Source organism: Saccoglossus kowalevskii, chromosome 10 (assembly GCF_978046115.1).
Source record: "Saccoglossus kowalevskii chromosome 10, keSacKowa6.1, whole genome shotgun sequence".
NCBI lineage: Eukaryota > Metazoa > Hemichordata > Enteropneusta > Harrimaniidae > Saccoglossus > Saccoglossus kowalevskii.
Genome location: NC_140650.1, coordinates 21,430,800 through 21,449,577, shown reverse-complemented (window position 1 = coordinate 21,449,577; position 18,778 = coordinate 21,430,800). Strand labels below are relative to the sequence as shown.

General features: G+C 33.1%; 1 protein-coding gene across 1 annotated transcript; it reads left to right on the top strand.

The window, feature by feature from the left end:
- The first annotated feature begins 66 nt into the window (after positions 1-66).
- LOC102802308 (sideroflexin-2-like) lies at positions 67-18,778 on the top strand. Its single transcript, XM_006817435.3, has 10 exons — positions 67-118; positions 2,349-2,571; positions 4,694-4,864; positions 5,481-5,579; positions 8,757-8,832; positions 9,155-9,301; positions 9,769-9,835; positions 14,406-14,505; positions 14,661-14,708; positions 15,164-18,778. Exons 2-10 carry the CDS (start codon positions 2,360-2,362, stop codon positions 15,261-15,263), a joined length of 1,020 nt encoding a protein of 339 aa, XP_006817498.1. The 5' UTR covers positions 67-118; positions 2,349-2,359; the 3' UTR covers positions 15,264-18,778.

Genomic DNA, 18,778 nt, shown 5'->3' with positions numbered 1-18,778 from the left:
TAGCCCCCGCCAATCATATCTCACAGCTGGCTGCCACTTCGGCTGGTCTATAAAAACAGTCATACTATCATATTCGCGATTGAAGCAACAAAGTCAAATAAGGCAGCTAAAATATTACGTAAGTTGCATATTCATTTGTTTCATCACGTGTTACTCTTTGAACTAACATGAATTCATTCATTTTAAATTTTGTGTTTTTCCTTTTAAAGGGTAAACCCATTTATTATCCGAGGGGGGTCAGACATGACAAGGATTCGTAAACTTGCTTGGTTCATCCATCTTTTCTACCTCCATGGTTCATCTGTTCTCTAGGTTGGAACGAATATGAAACAATAAAAATATAACACAAATTCTAGGAACTATGCATGGATCTCTTGTTTATTATAACATTCACAGGTTACTCCGTGAAAAATAGCTGACGAAGTACTATATTTACGAGTTACGTTGTTATTTTGACAAGTCGTGGATATGCCCCGTTTAAGTAAAAATAGGAGCAACTTTTTGACATTTCGATCGATCTGAGTATCTTGTAGAGCTAATGATAATTATTTTGAAGCACATACCTTTATTTTTTTCTCACAAAGTAAAAGCTCTTTTTACCTCCATGGTAGAAGTATGCAATCATAGAACTTCAGTTTGTAGTTCCATTATGCATTATACAATATATCAATACAGACTCACGTGAATAGCACGTTTGTCACTTCGTAGTTGCTGAATTAAAGTGTGATATTGTTTGTATACTGTTAATTTTTTAACAAAAAACGCAATTAATTATTTCACACTGATTTTAACTGATTGTGATTAAATTTAGCAATGATGAAATTAAAAAAATGATGAATAAGTTATGAAAATGAACTCTCTGCAAATATTACGAGCAAGTGGTTGTTTCATTCACACTGATTACCGGTATAACTAATTGTAATTAAAGTGTACAATGACAGAATTATTAAAAAAGACTGAATAGGTCTTGAAAATGAACAGTCTGCAAATATTATGAGCAGATGATTGTTGATAATATTTGCATTTGACTTCATTTCCAAACAAATGTAATCATCCAACGAACTCAAAAAATCTGTGAATCAAAACAATAAAAAAGTCACTCTTTTCTCGCCAGATTTTTTATAAAGCTTGGCCACCTGTACAGGGTTCAGATTTAGGGGATGATTTGGTTCGTACAAAAACTCTTAAAATCTGTTTCAGGTTTCAGAAAATGTGTTTTTTTTTCATCTTTTTTTTTTTTTCATGGTTTACTTTAAGAAACATACTGGGTGAAATAACATTCTGGATCCGCTACAGTGATAAGAACTTTGATATATGAACTTTGGTATGACATATGAACTGAACTTCGGTATGTTATCTTGTACAAGTGTCGCATAATTTTATTCAGATGTCTGATGATTTAGCCCATCATTTATCTCCAAATGTCCAATAGTCTGACGCTCTAATGAAAGAGTCTTGACCTTCCCAGACAAAAACCCGAAAAGCAGGTTATTTATTTGTTTCATGATGAATCCTTTACCAAATATGTTAAAATATTTAAATGAAATAAAATGAACAATCTCAGTTCCATCAATTACACACATGCATGTATGCTATGTCAAAAAGCATTTTTTACTAAAAATGACTGAAATTTCACAGTTGAACATAATCATCATGAAACGAACAAATATAAAAAAATCATCTAAGTCCATCAATTCAATATCACAGCAATCAGGCTGTTGGTTCTTAAGAAAAAAATTGTAATTTTCCTCACCAAAAAATAACAATATTCACTATAAATCTTAATTACGGTGATAGTGAAGCAAAATTTCATAAATATGCAAATGAACTTATTAATAATGATAAATGGTTGCATAAAGTCTGTCTCACTCAAATTTGTATCAACTTTCCTCTGCAGGGTTGACCGTTAAAAGATAATGAGGGGTACTATATTTAAAAAAAAAAAAATTATCTGGTACCAGGGGAAATGTGAAATTAGTATCAAGGGTTTTACTCATATTGGCTATTTCGTAGCTATCACATTACTATATTGCTGAATGGGCAAGGCTCGGATCATTTTGAAATTATATTCATCTGTGCTAGTGATATCAAATTTATGGTTTTCAATTAAAAAAATTTAAATTTAGCTACAAACCACATCCAAGTGAGTGAAATGTACATATCGTTAGTTTTTATGAACATAAGGGACATATTCTGCTAATTAGAGAGTAGAAAAAAACTTGCATTGATATACAAGTAATATAAATGTATGTACCATTGAGTTACCCTTGAAAACTATAGTTCTTCTTTTAATTTCATGAAAGTATGTGATTTTTTTGCTATAATATTATTTCTTTTCATTGTTTCAGTCGTGTGAATCATGTCAGCATTAACCGAAGACCAACCCACATTGTCAGAAACAGCAACTGTGTTGAACAGTACAAGTTTGAGACTTGATTTAGACAAACCAAGATGGGATCAGTCTACATTCATGGGAAGATTGAAGCATTTCTTCAATATAACTGATTCAAGGAACAGTCTCTACTCAGAAAAAGAATTAGACGATGCCAAAGAATTAATAATGAGATATAAGTATGTTATCATTTTATATTTTTATATATTTTAGCTTGTTTCACACTTTTGCATAGTATGAAAGTAACTTTTGTAATCTATATTGCATTTATATAGTTTTCGATTTTTGCAATTTTCAAAAATTGAGTTGTAGTATGCACAAATGTAAAATATTCAAAATGCAATGGATTTTCCTATTTAAATAATCTGAATCCTATTTTGAGTAAAATCTAAATAAATCTACCAGGCAGGTTCAATGTCATTTTAGCGTAATGAAACATAACAATTCTACTGAGCAAAATGGTAGTAATTGCTACAGACTCTTGATTGTTTGTTTTGAGCATTCTGCCTGGGAGTTAAAGTCGCCAAAAAAATTCTTTTACTTAAACAAATATGACTAGATTATTAAGTATTTTACAGTAGTTTCTCATTACAATGTTGTGAAGGGTAGCCTTACATATAGGCGTGAGTGGCGTGCTCGACGGCCGAACGGCATCAGTCTCCACTAACGCCTGACAGAATAGTGTATATCATGTCGGCAAGATCATTATAGACTGTCGACAGTTTATAAGCCTAATAAGGAGTCACTTATTTTCAAACGCCGTAGGCATATTATTTTAAGCCTCATGGCCCTTGCTTGAAATTTGGCATTTCGTTAAAACGCCTATGGTGTTTAAAAGTAAAGCCTGAGAACTGTTGACAGTCTAAGATTAATTGAATTTCAATGAATATTCATTTTGGTGGTCATGGTAACACTGTCAATCAAAGCAGTGTCAGCAAAAATCACAGACTGTTTTCAATAAGATGATAAATATAGGGCAGAAATTTGCCATCACCGTATCACACATTATGTCAATAAACAATAAACTCTGCCGTGAATGGTTACACTTTGATGGCTGTCACTATCTGACATTCCTGCAATTTGATTGGTACAGACGAAAAATCGTTGAGGAAGTAAAAAACTACATCGTTCTGTCAGGCATGTGTTTGGAGCATTGGGGGTTTGGAGCATCGTGGAGGGCACAACTCACGCGACCTTGTCAGGCTGTGTAGAGGGTTGCTGCAATTAGGGAGCAAAGGTGACACTTTGGTGATAGCAGGGAAAGAATGAGATGTGGCAACTACCGTACTTGTTTAGATATAATCACGTTCATTATTTATAAGCCGACATTCCCATCCAAAACCTATTATCATGTAATAATGGGCAATGTAGACCTAGAGTTCAGTTATACCAGTAATACCATGAAATGTTGAAAACTTGAAGATACACACAGTTGTATGATTGAGAAGAAAGAAATCAACCATGTTGTTACTAGTTGTCCACCTTCCAAACACATGATACTAGGTTTGAGAGACTGGTTTGCACACATGTACTCACAATTAGAACCTAAGGCCAGACTTTTTTTATTCCTTGTTTCTCGAGTTTTTATGAGTCAATTTATTTGAGGAGGGTGGAAAAAAAAAAAAAAATTAATTCTTTTTTTCCATTAGATTTGTGTGATTCTCAAAGAATTGTATGTGAGATTATTGCTCGGAAAGAAGAAATGAAATAAAATTTTATTCCATGTATAACCTGGTTGGCAATGTCGCCAACTGTGGCACAATTTTCAGCATTAATGAGGAATTTTTGTTTTTTGACGACAGAGTTTTGACGTCGCCGCCATGTTCGCCTAGTAGTCTCAAGCAGCACGCCGAAATTCGCTGTCAACCAACGCGCATAAAGTGTAGATCTGCGCGAGACTTCGGTACTTTGATCATGATACTCCCATGAAAATGCAACTTGGATTTGTTAGGCAGCGGGCGAAAAAAAAATGAAGATAAAAATATTTTTTTTTAGCAATTTTTTGCACTCACAAGTCGGTGGGCGCGAGAAATTACACTGAAATAAAATTTTATTTTTATTTCATTTTCGGCTCCTGTTCATTCAACGGGTTCACGAAATAAGAGATAATAAAAGTCTGGCCTAAGATAAAAGAAAATGAAGAGTTGTTACTGCATTGTTTAAACTATTGGCTGACACTCAATTTGGTTTGTCTGTTCATGCAGCGACATTGAGCACTTCCCCTTTACTGGTATCTACCAATCAGAACAAGTTGTTTCAGTAATTGGCACACATTGTATTCATAATTCCTGCTTGTTATAGGTCTTGTACTGAGCCTCCTGGTACGACAGAAGAACAGTTATATCATGCACAGAAGCTGTACATGTCAGCATTTCACCCGGACACTGGTGATAAAATGAATGTGATTGGTCGAATGTCTTTTCAAGTACCAGGTGGTATGCTAATTACAGGTGGGATGCTGCAATTCTATAAGTGAGTATACTATTGTGATGAAAACATTTCTTCATAAAATCTAGAATGTATCAATTGTTTGTTCCTGCTTTAACTTATCATATGAATAATTTTTATCTGCCAATATTGTATATACCAGACTGTAGCCGCCGTTTAGTTATATTGTATTTTTATCGTACGTTTGACTTTTTGTATTTACGCCCTCTAGTGACTATAATATTTCACGCTCCGATGTACGTTCTTTTTCTGGAACATTTAGCCAGAAAAGTCAGTTCACAGTTAGCGCTCGACAGAGATTGACCCAAAATCGTTTTTATCTACGTTAAGACGGATAGAAGCCGTAAAACGTGTAACTGAGGTCAGTTACTCCCTAGACAGTTACTAATGGTCTGATGTAGCTATGTACCAGTTTAGTTTGTAATTCAGTTAAGAAGTATTTGGACATTATAATTGTAATGTTGAGGTGAGATCGCCTTTGTGTGTCAATGAATTTCCTACTTCAAGATACTGATGGTCACGCTACGTGAGGGATGAGTAACAACGATTAGTGTCTAATTAGAAAGCTATACACGTATAAGGGTGCGTGTATACAGACTGTACAATGCTTTACAAAACGTGTTTTTTTCCCTTCATGCAGAACTTGGCCTTCTGTTGTTCTATGGCAGTGGATCAACCAGTCTTTCAACGCTCTAGTTAACTATACAAATAGGAATGCTGCTTCACCAATATCTAATAAGTGAGTAGGAATTACATATCACTTTCAGTTTATATCAGAATTCTGTATTGTGTTTGAAATATCAAAGTTTAGTATTATAGAGCTTTAAATTTGTATGCAAATGTTACTACCATACATGGTGGCATATGCAGATTTTATAACCGTACATGGGGTCATATGCAGATTTTATAACCATATATGGTGGCATATGAAATTTTTATAACCATACTTGGTGGCATATGCAAATTTTATAACCATACATGGTGGCATATGCAGATTTCATAACCTTACGTGGGGACACAGCTGATTTCATAACCATATGTGGTGGTGTATGCACATTTTACATGGTGGCATATGCAAATTTCATAACCATACATGGTGGTATATGCAAATTTTATAACTATACATGGTGGCATATGCAAATTTTATAACCATACATGGTGGCATATGCAGATTTCATAACCATACATGGTGGCATATGCAAATATAATAACCATACATGGTGGCATATGCAAATTTTATAATCGTACATGGTGGCATATGTAAATTGTATAACCATACATGGTGGCATATGCAAATTTTATAACCATATATGGTGGCATATGCAAATGTTATAACCATACATGGTGGCATATGCAAATTTTATAACCATACATGGTGGCATATGCAAATTTTATAACCATACATGGTGGCATATGTAAATTGTGTAACCATACATGGTGGCATATGCAAATTTTATAACCATACATGGTGGCATATGCAAATTTTATAACCATACAAGGTGGCATATGCAAATTTTATAATCATACATGGTGGCATATGTAAATTGTTTAACCATACATGGTGGCATATGCAAATTTTATAACCATAAATGGTGGCATATGCAAATGTTATAACCATACATGGTGGCATATGCAAATTTTATAACCATACATGGCACTGTATGCAAATTTTACAACCATACATGGTGGCAACTGCAGATTTCATAACCTTACTTGGGGTCATATGCAGATTTTATAACCATATATGGTGGCATATGAAATTTTTATAACCATACTTGGTGGCATATGCAAATTTTATAACCATACATGGTGGCATATGCAGATTTCATAACCTTACGTGGGGACACAGCTGATTTCATAACCATATGTGGTGGTGTATGCACATTTTACATGGTGGCATATGCAAATTTCATAACCATACATGGTGGTATATGCAAATTTTATAACTATACATGGTGGCATATGCAAATTGTATAACCATACATGGTGGCATATGCAGATTTCATAACCATACATGGTGGCATATGCAAATTTTATAATCATACATGGTGGCATATGCACATTTTATAATCATACATAGTGGCATATGTAAATTGTATAACAATACATGGTGGCATATGCAAATTTTATAACCATAAATGGTGGCATATGCAAATGTTATAACCATACATGGTGGCATATGCAAATTTTATAACCATACATGGCACTGTATGCTAATTTTACAACCATACATGGTGGCATATGCACATTTTATAACCATACATGGTGGCATATGTAAATTGTGTAACCATACATGGTGACATATGCAAATTTTATAACCATACATGGTGCTATATGCAAATTTTACAACCATACATGGTGGCATATGCAGATTTCATAACCGTACATGGGGTCATATGCAAATTTTATAACCATATATGGTGGCATATGAAATTTTTATAACCATACTTGGTGGCATATGCAAATTTTATAACCATACATGGTGGCATATGCAAATGTTATAACCATACATGGTGGCATATGCAAATTTTATAACCATACATGTCGCTGTATGCAAATTTTACAACCATACATGGTGGCAACTGCAGATTTTATAACCATACATGGTGGCATATGTAAATTGTGTAAACATACATGGTGACATATGCAAATTTCATAACCATACATGGTGGCATATGCAAATTTTATAACCATACATGGTGCTGTATGCAAATTTTATAACCATACATGGTGGCATATGCAATTTTTATAACCGTACATGGTGCAATATGCAAATTTCATAATCATACATGGTGCCATATGCAAATTCTATAACCGTACATGGTGCCATATGCAAACTTTATAACCATACATGGTGGCATATGCAGATTTCATAACCTTACGTGGAGACATAGCTGATTTCATAACCATATGTGGTGGTGTATGCACATTTTACATGGTGGCATATGCAAATTGTATAACCATACATGGTGGTATATGTAAATTGTATAACCATACATGGTGGCATATGCAAATATAATAACCATACATGGTGGCATATGCAAATTTTATAATCGTACATGGTGGCATATGTAAATTGTATAACCATACATGGTGGCATATGCAAATTTCATAATCATACATGGTGGCATATGCAAATTTTATAACCATACATGGTGGCATATGCAGATTTCATAACCTTACGTGGGAACACAGCTGATTTCATAACCGTATGTGGTGGTGTATGCACATTTTACATGGTGGCATATGCAGATTTTATAACCATACATGAAGGCATATGCAAATTTCATAACCATACATGGTGGCATATTCAGATTTCATAACCATACATGGGGACATATGCAAATTTCATAACCATACATGGTGGCATATGCAGATTTTATAAGCATACATTGTGGCATATGTAAATTTTATAACCATACATGGTGGCATATGCAGATTTTATAACCATACATAGAGGCATATGCAAATTTCATAACCATACATGGTGGCATATGCAGATTTTATAAGCATACATTGTGGCATATGTAAATTTTATAACCATACATGGTGGCATATGCAGATTTCATAACCATACATGGTGGCATATGCAGATAAGAAAGTTAAAGTTGTGTTTTTAAAAGTTTGTCATGCTGGGGAAACAAAAAAAAAGCGGTTGGCTAACAGATTTTCTGAACATTCACACACAATACATTTCATTAACCAGTTGCTAAACATGTTTGATACATGTGCTATTAGCATCACATCTGTAACCCTTATCAATGTTGATAATACAACATAGGGAACATTCTTAATACACTCAGGTATACCAAATGGCATCAATATTGAGTTCTTTGCATTTCCTATATTATTACTTTGATTGGCTTTTATTGTTTTTACTACTATGTCTTTTACTACCAGTGTTTTTGTATTGCAGACAAATTGGTTTATCATATGTCTGTGCCACAGGAAGTGCTTTAGTTGCATCCGTAGGACTCAATTCTCTCACAAAAGTAAGTTTAATTACTGCTCAAATATGGGTTTTTGTGCCCAGCTACAAAGATCGTTTGTCGCAAATTATAATTAGGACAGCAAATATTATTGTTGCATGAGAGCACAAACTCCAATATTTCGGCAATATTATTTATATTACTCTTGTGTCTCAGCTGATTCGTGCTGACATTGCTGGCTAGCTGAGTGACATATGGTACTGTGGCTGCAGCTAACTGTGTCAATGACTGATATCATAGCTAGCTAGATGGGTGCTGCTTGGTACTGTGGCAGAGGCTCACTGTGTCAATGACTCAATGACTGATATCATTTTAACACTTACAGACAGCCCCGCCATTGCTGGCTAGATGGGTGCCATTTGGTGCTGTGGCTGCAGCTAATATTGTCAATATTCCATTGATGCGACAACAAGAATTATTGTATGGTATTAATTTGTTTGACGAAAATGGTAATGAAGTTGGGAAATCAAAAGTAAGTTAGATGTGAATGTGTGTACCATAGTTGTTCTATTAGAAGTCCCGGTACACATAATGCAACAATTACATTAATTGTATACTCAATTTTTATCGTATGATTTATTTGACCATGGATGTGTCATTTACATTAGCTACCAATTGTTTATTAATACACAATTATGAAAGTGAACTAATAAGTTGAAAAAAAAATAAATAGATCAATTGTTTTTTATGCATGCTTCATCAAATTTTATTCAAACTTAATAGTATGAAAATCACACGTAAAATGTTACTGATGTTCATCATTTTGTTTTGGGATTAGATTCAAAATAGCTTTTTGTTTATTTCAATTTTTGAATAACTGTCAATATATATATATATATATCAGTATGATATTTATTATTTATCTATTGTAATAAATTATGAGTTATATTCAGATTTAAAATCATGATTAATTTCTCCATCGATTTAATTTTGTTTTAGAGAGCTGCTGTTAAAGCCGTAACGCAAGTAGCAATATCAAGAATAACAATGTGTGCTCCAGGAATGAGTAAGTAGCTTTTTAACCTTAGAAGATGTGGCTCTGTATTAGGAACATTGTCGCCTATCTCAGGGAAAAGGCATTTATTACATCTTAAAACATGGGCTGTATAGAATCTATGCATAATGTGTAGATGAATGTGACAATTCCCCCAAATTAATGTTTGTGGGAATATAGTTTTAATAATTGGTTTATTATCTCTGTTTAACCTTTTAAATTCCAAAGTCAAATTTTGTCACCGTTTGCAAAATAAGTATGCATGGAAAACCTATAGATACTGGGTAATTTTTTGGTCAAAAATTAAAAAAAAAAAAAATATTACACCAAACTTTTGACAGGAAAAATTTTAGGGCTTAAAGGGTTGAACAAATTCACAAGTGCTTCTCTCGGTGTGTATTTGCATTATTTGTTGGCTCTGTTAATGACAATATGTTCAATCATTATTTTATTGATGGTTTTTAGTCTAGAGACATACTACTACTACATACTAACTGTAACGTCTCCCTGTACATAGACACAGACTGTTGATGTATAACCTGTCTGGTAATTATCTTTGCCCATAATTACATTTTTTCTTTGACTTTGCTTATATCCACTATGGTACATATATACATGTGTACTAATCCCATCCCATGGTTAACTAGCCTCTGGGTGCATTTGTCTTGTCCCTGGATAAATATTTGCAATCATATGTTAATGACGGTTGCGCATACCCAAGACAGCTCGACTGCAGATGCATATTTTATAACTCATCCTATATGGGGACAGCTTACTTGCGTTGGCATGGATACCTCCTATGTACTATAACACCTGATATTACTTGTTCGTTGAGTTGATTGATACGACTGATGACATGGGCTAGTACTGTAAAATCTGTATTAGAAACCGCGGCTTCTATTAAATGGTATATGATACAACTGATGACATGGGCTAGTACTGTAAAATCTGTATTAGAAACCGTGGCTTCTATTAAATGGTATATGATACAACTCATGACATGGGCTAGTACTGTAAAATCTGTATTAGAAACCGTGGCTTCTATTAAATGGTATATGATACAACTGATGACATGGGCTAGTACTGTAAAATCTGTATTAGAAAACGCGGCTTCTATTAAATGGTATATGATACAACTGATGACATGGGCTAGTACTGTAAAATCTGTATTAGAAACCGTGGCTTCTATTAAATGGTATATGATACAACTGATGACATGGGCTAGTACTGTAAAATCTGTATTAGAAACCATGGCTTCTATTAAATGGTATATGATACAACTGATGACATGGGCTAGTACTGTAAAATCTGTATTAGAAACCGCGGCTTCTATTAAATGGTATATGATACAACTGATGACATGGGCTAGTACTGTAAAATCTGTATTAGAAACCGCGGCTTCTATTAAATGGTATATGATACAACTGATGACATGGGCTAGTACTGTAAAATCTGTATTAGAAACCGTGGCTTCTATTAAATGGTATATGATACAACTCATGACATGGGCTAGTACTGTAAAATCTGTATTAGAAACCGTGGCTTCTATTAAATGGTATATGATACAACTGATGACATGGGCTAGTACTGTAAAATCTGTATTAGAAACCGTGGCTTCTATTAAATGGTATATGATACAACTGATGACATGGGCTAGTACTGTAAAATCTGTATTAGAAACCGTGGCTTCTATTAAATGGTATATGATACAACTGGTGACATGGGCTAGTACTGTAAAATCTGTATTAGAAACCATGGCTTCTATTAAATGGTATATGATACAACTGATGACATGGGCTAGTACTGTAAAATCTGTATTAGAAACCGCGGCTTCAATTAAATGGTATATGATACAACTGATGACATGGGCTAGTACTGTAAAATCTGTATTAGAAACCGCGGCTTCTATTAAATGGTATATGATACAACTGATGACATGGGCTAGTACTGTAAAATCTGTATTAGAAACCGCGGCTTCTATTAAATGGTATATGATACAACTGATGACATGGGCTAGTACTGTAAAATCTGTATTAGAAACCGTGGCTTCTATTAAATGGTATATGATACAACTGATGACATGGGCTAGTACTGTAAAATCTGTATTAGAAACCGCGGCTTCTATTAAATGGTATATGATACAACTGATGACATGGGCTAGTACTGTAAAATCTGTATTAGAAACCGTGGCTTCTATTAAATGGTATATGATACAACTGATGACATGGGCTAGTACTGTAAAATCTGTATTAGAAACCGTGGCTTCTATTAAATGGTATATGATACAACTGATGACATGGGCTAGTACTGTAAAATCTGTATTAGAAACCGCGGCTTCTATTAAATGGTATATGATACAACTGATGACATGGGCTAGTACTGTAAAATCTGTATTAGAAATCGTGGCTTCTATTAAATGGTATATGATACAACTGATGACATGGACTAGTACTGTAAAATCTGTATTAGAAACCGCGGCTTCTATTAAATGGTATATGATACAACTGATGACATGGGCTAGTACTGTAAAATCTGTATTAGAAACCGCGGCTTCTATTAAATTGTATATGATACAACTGATGACATGGGCTAGTACTGTAAAATCTGTATTAGAAACCGCGGCTTCTATTAAATGGTATATGATACAACTGATGACATGGGCTAGTACTGTAAAATCTGTATTAGAAACCGCGGCTTCTATTAAATGGTATATGATACAACTGGTGACATGGGCTAGTACTGTAAAATCTGTATTAGAAACCGCGGCTTCTATTAAATGGTATATGATACAACTGATGACATGGGCTAGTACTGTAAAATCTGTATTAGAAACCGCGGCTTCTATTAAATGGTATATGATACAACTGATGACATGGGCTAGTACTGTAAAATCTGTATTAGAAACCGCGGCTTCTATTAAATGGTATATGATACAACTGATGACATGGGCTAGTACTGTAAAATCTGTATTAGAAACCGCGGCTTCTATTAAATGGTATATGATACAACTGATGACATGGGCTAGTACTGTAAAATCTGTATTAGAAACCGTGGCTTCTATTAAATGGTATATGATACAACTGATGACATGGGCTAGTACTGTAAAATCTGTATTAGAAACCGCGGCTTCTATTAAATGGTATATGATACAACTGATGACATGGGCTAGTACTGTAAAATCTGTATTAGAAACCGCGGCTTCTATTAAATGGTATATGATACAACTGATGACATGGGCTAGTACTGTAAAATCTGTATTAGAAACCACGGCTTCTATTAAATGGTATATGATACAACTGATGACATGGGCTAGTACTGTAAAATCTGTATTAGAAACCGCGGCTTCTATTAAATGGTATATTGCAACAAAAAGGACGCAGTTTCTATTAAAGCATCTACACATATAACAAATGGTGAATTTTTGGTTTTCAAAGAGAATGGAAATGGCTTCTATATTGGCTTCTAATACAGATTTTACCGTACTGGGGTTTTATACATGAACTAAGGGAGAATGGACAGTACAGCAATGATGCTGTAAGTATAAACCAGCTCTACTAACAAGTGATATCAGGCAATTATCTTTGTATCACATGACCAACTCTAAATGTCAAAACAAAAGAGAAATCGTTATTTTACAAATCTATGCTATTTAATCATTTGCTTATTTATGCTATTTGTAGTTATGGCTGCAAATTGTTATGAAAATTGTCAGAAATATTATTCTTTTTCACAATATTTTTTCAAAATAAACTTTTAATCGTTATTATATCGCAGCAATAAAAAAATTATACTGTCACATGATTTAGTTTTCTTTTTACGTACTGTACTGTCTACACATACTGAGGATGTTTAACCTTTTCACCACCTGTTCCCTCTTTTCACCACAGATTCACAAAATAGTCCTGTTTATGTCTGCACTTTCCTACAGAAAATTGAAAAATCTTTTGAGTAAAAACTGAAAATTTACTCAAATTTTGTCTGTTGGTTCGAAAATTAGGGTTTATTTTTCTGAAACTTTATGAATATAAGAAAAAAGTGCAGGATAATTTAGACGAGAAATTCTGGTGGTGAAAAGGTTAGCATGCATATTCACCTATTTAGTGTGAAATATCACTACTGTGAATGATATGTACAATGGTCATGTGATATTTTAGGATTTCCTGTTTGCAATTCTCTCTTTTGTCAACGGTACACCTATTTATACCTTTCTGTAAAGCACCTACTGTAAAATACATTATTTTCATTTGGAATTAATTTTAGCTGAAGGAATGATTCAGTAAAAATAAAATCCAGCGAATATAGCTTTTTTCCTATGTTTTTACATTTAACTCGTCAAAAATCAGTGAAAGTAAATTCCATTCAAAACACCCAAAAAGTCTTTTCAGTGAAAATTAATTCCAGCTAAAATAAAGTATTTTACAGTATCCTACACATGAATTGAATGTGCTGTTATTTTATTTCATAACAAAATATAAAACTTGTATAGGTCGTTACTTGATTCCACTAATACAGTTGATACAGTGTAATAATTTTTTATATATTGGTGTGAGTGTTCTAATTACCATCGTTACTTGCCTTTCAGTTATTTTACCAATAATTATGGAATATCTTGAGAAATATCCATCTTTCAGAAGAATAAAGATCCTCCATGCTCCAATACAAATACTTTTGGTTGGTTGTTTGTAAGTATCCATGGCAGCATAAAATACAACACCCATGTTTTCCTCCTGTTGTCGCAGATATCGGTGAATAAAATTAAACCTAATCTATCAAAGCAATTATTTCTAAATACATTAATTTTAGTTTTTTTTAAGTTTGATTGGTTTTTATTTTTCAGTCTGTGTTTTATGACACCAGCGGCTTGCTCCCTGTTCCCACAAAAATGGTAAGTACACTCTTTATTTTATATTTTAATTTTCGCAAATTTTGTAAGTCAGGAAATAATTGAGGAATTTTGTAAGATATAATTAAAAAATATTTAGTAATCATTATCGTAAATAACTATTCAAAATGAAATTTATAAATTTTGTTGCAGTGAAGATTTACTGGGTCATAAGTGTCACCGGATTGACCCCTGTATTTTGTTTAATGCCCCATAGCCATAAATCAATGTTTTTTGTGACCCACTGTCAAAATTCTGGCATTTATTTTTTCATATTTTACATATGTTAGACCTTTAATGAAATATCACAGCTCCCTTATTGGTAAACAGCTCCCTCAACTATGACAACTACTAACCAAAGTTGTCTGTGAGGGCGCAATTCATGCAACCATTGGTAAGAGTTGGTAGTGTACTGGAAACAAAACCACCATTAAAGTTTAGAATTTTTTTTTTTTCAGTTCCATGAAAGTCAGTAATTTGGAGCCGGAAGTCAGAAAAGAACTGCAATTAAAATATGGTGACCTTATCAACAAAGTGTATTTTAACAAAGGATTATAATGCCTGCTGCTATCTACCTCAGTTGACCTGATCCATGGCAGAATTTACTAGAAGTCCAATATATGACACACAGGAGTGGGTAAAAAAAAAGTTGTTTATTTTATGCAAATTTTCTCCATGTAAAGGTCACAAGGTCACCACTAGAGGGTGCAGTTTTGAGGGTTTAATATTGGTCAGTGCAATTAAAATGCTACTTTTTTAAACAAACCATAAAATATATTTATGATCAGCAAAAGTGAAAGAACATTTTCTTTTATTTTTAACTATAAATAATTATGAATTGTGGGAGGGCTTTCTAGTAACACTAAGGTTCATTCTTGAGAAAGGGAAAATAAAGTAATGCCTCAAATGTCCAACATTTTTTAGTGCCCACCAGATGTGGTCTGCAACAGGAACTAATGTTTTGGGTTTTGTGTGTCCATCATGCATTGTTTTTCTGACATGTGTGGATCAATTTCATTCAAAGTTAGTGCAAAGACAAATTATAACAGACTACATAGGCACATTGGTTTGTTTTCCATTTGGGTAACCTCTTAGTTCACAGGCCAAGTTCATTTTTTGAAAGATTATGTACCAACTTGGGATACCAATGATGTTTGGTGTTTTTTAAGAAATGTGTGCTACACTGGTCAAATCAGTAGCTTGATCAAATTTGAAGAGGTCAAAGTTCACCTGTTATTGTGAATTGTAATTTTAGCGGTTATGCCCAAAACTGTTTTACATTTATGTGGGTGATTGTACAACTAGAGTCAATACTCATTTTAGAATAAACTAAAAATAATTGGCTTTCTTGGATATTGCACAGAGCCACCTGTATTATAATTTATTTTAAAAATAATTTATACATGTTTTTTTCCATTATAATTTCACAAAAATTTGATCAACTTAAATCCAAAATGGCTTAAAATTAAGATTTGATAACGTTGATGGTAAATGAATAAAGAGTCAGAGAAATGATGAGCACAATAATGGCCAGCTTGGTCGATAAAATATGCACTGACTTCTCTACATTATGTTCTCTGTGTGCGACACGTTGCCATTAAAATATCACAGAAAATGATTCAAAATTTCCCTAACATCTTGAAAAATGTATTTTATAGCAGCAATAATTTACAGCTTACCAGTAGTAAGTTTTTGTTTTTGGACTATTATATCCCTGTAAAATGAATTTTTGCCAAGCATTCTTGTAAACGTCAAATAATTTTGGTGTAGCGGTAAGTTATTTCGTTGACATGATAAACAGGGAATCACAATGGATTCACACTTGATATGTCATTTGATATATTATACAAGGTTCCTCATTGTACTATTAAACTGAAAGATATATCAGACATATGGGGAAAGGTAGAGAAATCACTTGTCACATTGAACAATACTTTACCCAATTTGATCATGTTTATGCTTGTCATTTCACTGTACAAATATATACACTTTGATTAATTAATGTCCATCCCTGTGTGAAAATCATAATTTTAAGCCATTTTAGACTAAAATCATGAAAATTGAAGTAAAGACGAAAAAGAACTATATTTGCATGTGCTCAAATCAGGTCAATGTGTGGCGCTGTACTTATTTCGATGGTGAGGATTGTTTTACATTTTATTCTAGAAAGTTTGAGGTCTCTAGTAATAAATTATGCACATAAATTGAAATATACATACAAGTGACATTAACCATTCAAATTGCAATTTATATTATCAAGTGAACTTTGACCCTTCCAAATATTGGAAAAGCAACAATTTTTAAAAAATTCACTCCAAGCTTTCCAAAGATATTTTACATGATTAGTATTGTTTGTTGGTACCAGTATGTCAAATGGTGTGTGGACTATTTGTCCTTAAAAACATTAAAAATCAACATTTAGAAATCAATAGTTTTTCAGGCATACTGATGGTGATGCCTGTCATTTTGTTTCACAAAATGCTGACTCCTACTTATTTCATAGATGCACTTTCACAGATTTTGTTTAAATTTTGTACAATGACAAGATATTATTGGTTACATGATCTGCTCAGGTATTTTTGGATTTTGAGAAAATTTTCATCACAAAATTCAGACTTGTTATGAACATCAGTTTGTTTTGTGTTTCATTTTCTTGTGTTTTTAACCATTTCTAAGACATGGTTGTCAAAGAAGGTACAAGAACATGAAAATAATGGTACATATATGCATGTTGATTTTTTTTTTTATTTGGATGACATCTGACCAACTGGTGGCCATTTTAGTCCAAAAAAACAACATGTCATCAGCGGTTCTCAGGCATGTCTTGGTCAGTTTTATTAAAACTTGATGAACATTACTCATGGTGGGTTAATTTTTTATGTGTGATTTGATTCAAAATGGCAGAACGGTGACCATGTTGGTTTTAATTTAATGGGTCCTTCACCAGTTTCATTCAAAAATTATACAGCCTGTATGGAGATTACTGATGGCATTTATTTTTGTGGTTTGATTCAAAATTAGTGAATCCTTGACATTTCAAATAAACAGATTCAGTATCTGTGTAATTTCCTCTCTAATATTTGAATGCTTGGCATTCACAACCGTTCCTACATAGCATATGGGCTGAGCAAATTCCAAATGAATCTTATTTTCCAATGATGCATTGCATAGTACAGTCAAACATATCCATGATATTATTATCCATGATATCTAGGGTTATGTTTTTCAATTTTCAAAGACAAGGATTGTGAAATTTATGCAATATTTAATGTTAAGATTTGCCTGAAATCAACTCACCAGGGTACCTGAGTACTGGTCTGGACATCATTTCTATAAAATTGTAGAAATAACAATATATATATTAAGAAATTGAAAACAGTCTAAGAACCCTCAATTATAAGAACCTTCACTAACCTGAATATATCAGTTTGAGATAACACTCTTTAAATCGTTCTTCCATTTTGAAACAGAATTAACTGGTGCTATGAACTATCACGTGAGAAATCCGAATTTTCATTGCTTGCACGATTTTGCAAATTTACATATGTTTCAAAGTTTTCAATCCAAAGTGAAAAAAAAGTGTATGTTTCACACACAAAAAATAAACAAAATATATTCTGGTCTTAATGATGGTTATTGAGTACAGAGAAAGATCAATATTAAAAAATATTTACACTAATTATTCCATTTGATTTGTCATAATATTTCAAAAGCTACTAGAAACAATTGTCAAAACTATTTTTCTATCAGGGTTATTCCATTTTAAATAATGTTTATGTGGACTAACTTTTATGTAATACATTGAAGTTAGAAAAGATCTTTTAGAAATGAATTTATCATTTTATGCCAGTAAGTGTTTTTATTGATTACTGTTATCAGTCTTCCAATGTCCTCAATGTTTTAAGACAATGAAATGAAAAGCTTTTTTTTGCTTGTATCATCACTAACATTGTTGCAGAAATAAACTATTTCCTTGATAATACTGTCCATGTTATAATAACTTTGCTGTAAAATCTTCCCGGTGTCAATTATTAAAAGGCGGTTGTTGTTGCAACATGAAAATTAAGCACGTA

What these genes read in the sequence shown, in the direction of transcription:
- LOC102802308 (XM_006817435.3), top strand. Translation starts at nt 2,360, where the DNA reads ATGTCAGCATTAACCGAAGACCAACCCACATTGTCAGAAACAGCAACT. An exon ending in GGGATGCTGCAATTCTATAA is followed by an intron (nt 4,865 to 5,480) that starts GTGAGTATACTA and finishes CCCTTCATGCAG; the next exon opens with AACTTGGCCTTCTGTTGTTC. An exon ending in TCCCTGTTCCCACAAAAATG is followed by an intron (nt 14,709 to 15,163) that starts GTAAGTACACTC and finishes TTTTTTTTTCAG; the next exon opens with TTCCATGAAAGTCAGTAATT.